Source organism: Helicoverpa zea, chromosome 26, assembly GCF_022581195.2.
Source record: "Helicoverpa zea isolate HzStark_Cry1AcR chromosome 26, ilHelZeax1.1, whole genome shotgun sequence".
NCBI lineage: Eukaryota > Metazoa > Arthropoda > Insecta > Lepidoptera > Noctuidae > Helicoverpa > Helicoverpa zea.
Genome location: NC_061477.1, coordinates 4,547,767 through 4,553,952, shown reverse-complemented (window position 1 = coordinate 4,553,952; position 6,186 = coordinate 4,547,767). Strand labels below are relative to the sequence as shown.

The window sequence follows — 6,186 nt, the reverse complement described above, 5'->3', positions numbered from 1 at the left end:
TCACATCTTCATCGTCGTCAGTTTCAATGAGGGTATCTTTAACTGACGATTTAGTCGGCAGGTTCAAATATTCAACATGAAATCTTTTTGGTATTATGCCCGTGTCGCACAATTTGAACTGCGCTTGAACACGTGCGAACAGGACGGTGCGTCGCGTCGCTGTCTTACCCCTCTCCCGATACACCCGCAACGTCTTACGCTAGTCGCGCGCGCCAGAGTTATAACCATTTAGAAAATCAAATTAATGTAAGTACTCGGTATTTTAGCAATAATCTCTTAGACAAATAAAGTAAAGCAAATGCGAATTTGATTTCTAGTTATTACGTAATCGGCATATTGTAGTAATGAGCTTAAAATAAAGATAGTTTTGTGAGATAATAATGTAAGAGAATAATTTAGAAAAAACTTCTTCTAATCTTGAATTAAAGTAAGGGACATGTTATTTAAATCGACTGATTTGAGGTTTAAGGTAAGGGTGTAAATTATTTAATACTATGACTTACTTTATTTTTCAGAGAAAAAAATATATAAATGTCTGTTACATCAATTTTTCTGCCATAAATCGTTTTACGCAGGCCAAAAATTTTTACTGTAAGGGCTCTTTTTTTAACGATAGATTTTTTTTAATAATACCAATCGATAGAGCGTAAAATTCTGGATCCAATGATATATATAACTTATTTTCGTCAAAATGTCCCTTACGTTAATTGATACTTCTGGTATCGATGGGTTTGAATAAACATGGGACTTTTGTCTTTTGTCATGGGAAGTATTTCTTCTTTGTTTTTCTCTCACTGATGAGGATTGCGACCTTAAATTACGTTCTTGTCATCCCTCACATAGAGCAATGGGGACTACTCTTGTACTACTTTCTCATAATCTTGTGGCCCGCATCCGAGTAATTTGCGATTATTTGTGTCTTTGGAATGTGAATAAGAATGAAGAGGATATATATTTATGATAGATATTAGCTTTTACCAGCTGTTTCATTTGCGGGACCGTGAAAACTACCTACTTCGTATTGCTTGAGAAAAACTAGCTTAAAGCCTTCCACAATAAATAGGCTACCAAACACTAAAATAATTATTTTAATATTGGATTAGATCCTGAGATAGGCGCATTTAAGAATATAAGTAAGCAAACTCTTCAGCTTTATACAATAATATATTTCACTCAATACGCTTCATCATCAGCCTATCGCAGTCCACTGCTGGACATAGGCCTCTCCAAGTGCACGCCACTGAGATCGATTTTCGGCTTCTCGCATCCAGTTCCTGCCAGCCGTCTTGCGCAAGTCATCACTCCACCGTGCCTGAGGACGTCCTACACTACGTTTGCCGAAGCGTGGTCTCCACTCTAGAACTCGTTTACCCCAACGGTTATCGGTTCTTCGACTAATATGGTCAGCCCACTACCACTTCACCTCGCTTCAGTTTTAATACGCTTCACCTCGCGTAATCGAAAACACGAGTAACCATAATAAAAGCATAATTCCTCTTTTCAAAATCTATGTCAAAAACTGACGCAACAAAAATTTAGAAAATACATTTCTGACATATTCAAAATGTCATATCAAGCAAGGTAACTTATAACCAAAAACTATGAAATAAAATACAAAAATATCATAACAAAATGCATTTAAGTCATTTCAGTATACACGAATTATTTAGTTAAGTATAATTGATAAATTCTTGGTATATGTTTGAGTACCAAGGAGAGAATATATTTAAAACATGGGATTGGTAAACAGTAAGGATTTTACCTCAAGAAGAAAGGTAGATGAGGCTACCAGTAACACCAGGTAATTCATAAAAACATAGGCCAATATTTAAATCGTACTACATATACAAAATATGCAAAATAATAAAGAATTTTCCACATTTCTCTACTCTTACAATTCGTCGAAGATGTAGTCATGTTGGATCAACGACAAAATTGGATTAAAACAACAATCTTTCCATCATAATTACTCATTAGTACTTATTCGATTGTTATCCTAAATTATTTTTGTATTTGGTGTACCCAATAAAGTATATCTATCTATCTATCTACTTATCATAAAGGGGTTTGTTTTCCTAAAAATAGTAATAGTTAAGTCCACTCTATCTTTCTCATTTGAGGTACAGATTTACCATTCACATCTTACTTCTTACATATATTATAAATGTGAAAGTTTGTGAGAATGTATGGATGTATGTTTGTTATTCAATCACGCAAAAACGGCTGGACCGATTTGATTGAAATTTGGTATGTAGATAGGTGATACCCTGGATTAACATATAGGCTGCTTTTTATTAACACACCACGCAGGCGAAGCCGCTGGCGGAAGCTAGTTAGATATAGTTTCTTAAATTGTCGATCTTCAATATCTTTTTCTTTATTATAGTTTATCCAAGTTACGCTACGTGATAACAGAAAAGCCAAAATGGAAAGTTTTCAAAAAGAAAGAGTGAGTCGCAATCAGTATACCTTTATAATGTAATAAAGCATCTACAAAGTAATTCAACATTTTTTACTGTTTATATTTCAAAGTGCTATGTCCATTTCAGGGTAGTACCTTTACCACAGTATCGTCCTGTGAAGGGATGTCCTTGTGGCAACGCTGGACCTTGCAAGCAAAAGGTGACACCGAGAGGAGTTACCATACATTATCCTCAGAAGTAAGATATATTTTACTTTTTTTTAAAGAAAGAAAACTGATAGCGGGTGTCGATCTACCAGCTCTTATCGGTGCTCTGGTCCATTGTAGTAACAATCACATTTGTTTTACGTTACTTCAATCTGCTTGCTGTTACCAGAATCTTTAAAGTGGCTACAAGTTTTCTTTCTGAATATTTTCCTTACTTACCAACCGATAATCTGCTACTGATGCTTTTAGCATAATTTGTGTGGGACCTTATTTGTGAGACTACAGGACGATAAAATTGTAAGTCAGGACAGTGATATGAAGAGGATAGCTGAAGATTGAGCTCATGTATGTATGCTATGGAATAGGTCTCACCCAAGCTGAGCAATCCTGATAATGACGATGATTGTGACTTTTGGCTTTGAGCCAAAAGTCCTCCAGCCTCATAAATTTTAAAATGATGAGACCCAACAAAATAATAATTCAACGACTGTAAAATAAACTTACCGGCCCTACTATCGTTCAATTTGTAAATAACGGTTACAATTTCAGGTGTAACATTACTATCAAATATTTATTATTCTTAGATGTATAAATCAAACGCTTGATATTAATACAAAACATTGGTTTCAAATGTTCCACGTGTAAGATTTAATTATAGGTTTGCTTTTACTTTATTGGATTGAATTTTTAATGGCGGTAAACGTGTCACTGGTATATTGAAGCGTTTATTATTTAGTGAATTTTTGTGGATCAAGGTTATTCATTTTTGTACATCATGCAATAGTCTCCTATTTCAATTGCTTTGTTAGTCTAGTAGTCGCATTGCGCGATTGCTGTGTGGGGTCTTCTGTTTTTTTTGATAGGAAATCATCAAATGACTCCTGTGGACTGTCAGACTTTAACTGACTAAAGCCTATCACGTTCCTTCATCGGCCTTTTATGAGCCAGGGCCGCGGTAACTCTTTCGAACAATTCCACAGCCGCTGTGTGGGGTCCCAGGTTTCTTTCACGGGCCAGGCCGAAAATGCGTTGTGAATTTAAAGAAACAAAGCATTTCAGAGTCTGGACTTTGGGGGACTGTTACAACAATGCTTCGGAGAGCACATAAATGTTGGTCTTGCGCCTCATTTCTCTTCGGATCTGTCTGATCGTTGTCCCTTAGGGCTATGAGAATGCACCTGTGTATGTGCAAATGCTAGTGCACTATATGTTTTGCGCAACATTCTGACAATCGGTGCTGATATCGATTACTTTTGTTTTCAGAAAGAAAAAATTCTGCGCCTTTGGCACGGATCGACGGTACAAGCCACCTAAAACCCAAAAAAGTTACTTCACTAGGTATGTATTATACACCTATTACTATATTGGTATTTTTTTAACTTACCATGACAACCCTGGTAGAATTTAGAGTACTTCAGATGGCACATGTGCAGTGATTTTTTTTTTCAAAAAGCCTTAACTCGCTTCGCTTTCCTTGAGATTCTTTCTCCTTCTTTAACCAAAAATGTGTCCTCTGTGCCGTGTTGCCTTGTTTGGAATGATAAGCAGCTAATTCAGAATGTTTTCTTTTACCCAGATTAGCGTGGAAGTCCCTTTCCAGCTCTTTACCATTCCAAACAAGAATCCAGGCGAATATAAACTTAAGTCTACCAGCGTTGCCTCTGTTCAAAGTGAGCCATGCGTTTAAAGCAATAAAGTCCAGTTTGCCTTCCCTAAATAATAAGTTAAGCAATGCTATGAAGAGCATTAAATCTTTGAAGTCAGTTAAGAAGAAGCCTCGACGCAGTTTGAGCAAGGAGTTCATGTTCATGCCTTTTCAATTTCAAAAATAAGGTGAGCATACCAAAAGTCTGTCTTTGAAGACCGTATTCAGTTAAGGCAATATCAATACCAATGTTGGAGGTCGGGACTAAGTAAGAACCGTACTTCTTACTTAGGGTCGGTCGATCGCAGGGTTTTAAGCACCACTTGGTCGATCCTGACAGGACGAATTCCTCCGTGGTGTTTGAGCCTCTTCGGGAGTCGCACGGTCGGTTAGAAGCCAAAGTCTGCCTACCAGACTTACCATGGGGTATTGGATTAGCCAGGGTAACTTTATAGGCTAGGCAGTCATTCCATGTAAAACATTGGTACCCAGCTGCATACAGTTAGGCTGGAAGCCAAACCCAACGTAGTTGGGAAAAAACCAGACAGGCATTTTAGGCTCATGCTATTTGTGGTTTGAAAGTGGATCTAAATCAGACCTGAACTTTAACATCTAGGCCATTAGGTCAGGGCTTTATCTACCTTTTATAGGTCCCAAAGGTATGAAAATAAACTAATATCTTTTGAGAGAACTGAATTTTATTTTGTTTTGTTTCAGCCCAAAAACTGACAATAAAGTAAAAGTAATTCGGCGTAAGAGATTTCCTACCTTTAGACTGGACAAGATTTCATGTTATTCGCCATTTAGCAGGTAATTTTATAACGCTCAATCACGATTGATACTTTTATTTCCCAATACATATTTTATCTTATCAATCCATCCATTTCTTAGCATCATAGATTTATAAGCCAAAATAACGGGAAGCATAAATTACCCGTTATTACAGCATTTCTTAAAATTGATATTTTAAAAGTTAACATTAAAATTTCAAATCACTTTTTTGACATATGCGCAGAAATCTGTTAGACCGAAGTAGAGTCTACAAAAAAAGTGATAAAAATCTAATTTTTCACAGAAATATATTTTCGAATTCTTTTGTGAGTTAAATCTGTATATGATATTTGATTCTCAGAATCTAAAAATATAGGTTTCATTTCAGAACCGTCGCGCCCCGGCCTGCGGGTACCGTTGTGAATTGAAAAAGTCGTTTTGAAATTATACGAGTAGGTATGTCAAGTTACAATATTATCATGTATATTAATAAAAATATATAAGTTACTTTATATTGTTTTGTTTTATTGACTGCGTCTGAAAGTAAAGATACATAGACTTGTTTAGTTATTTCTCAAGGAACAACGTAGGCTGTTGTATATGTAGGTCCAGTACTATGTAATATAAAGTGAACACTATGTGATATCAGACAAGTGGAGCATGTTTCTAAAAAAGAATGAATAAAAATGTTTCTGTAGCAGAAGAGGTTTCTCAATCAGGGCTGCTAACAAGTCAAGGAAATACAGTCATTGCAATTTACAGTGTAGCCATCGAGTGGCTGGATCACTAAGCACAAGGTACCAACTTTGTTTAAATCCGCAATTCGTAGCAAATGTCCTTATTCCTAACTAATTGAGTGCAACATGATCTGAATTAAAATAAAACAAACAAAACACATCACATTCCATATTCCCTAATTACTACAAAGGCCATACCTTCAAAAACGCTAGCAACCACAAAACAGTAAAAACCACGACCACTATCCTCAGCTCAGAAGAATAAACTAAGTCCTAAATAAAAATAGCATTTCGACGAATTCTGCCAAAGCGGGCTCATTAAGCTGACAGAGTCTATACTAGCAAAGAAATTCTTTAAAACAACTGCAAATGAAGTAGGAACAAAAAAAAATTACAGTAAACGA

General features: G+C 36.0%; 1 protein-coding gene across 1 annotated transcript; it reads left to right on the top strand.

Annotated features, from left to right (window-relative positions):
* The first annotated feature begins 1,733 nt into the window (after positions 1–1,733).
* Positions 1,734–5,473, top strand: LOC124642879. Its single transcript, XM_047181629.1, has 6 exons — positions 1,734–1,801; positions 2,387–2,449; positions 2,550–2,660; positions 3,893–3,967; positions 4,992–5,084; positions 5,434–5,473. The coding sequence occupies exons 1-6, from the start codon at positions 1,734–1,736 to the stop codon at positions 5,471–5,473; spliced, it is 450 nt and encodes a 149-aa protein (XP_047037585.1).
* The last annotated feature ends 713 nt before the right edge of the window (positions 5,474–6,186 follow it).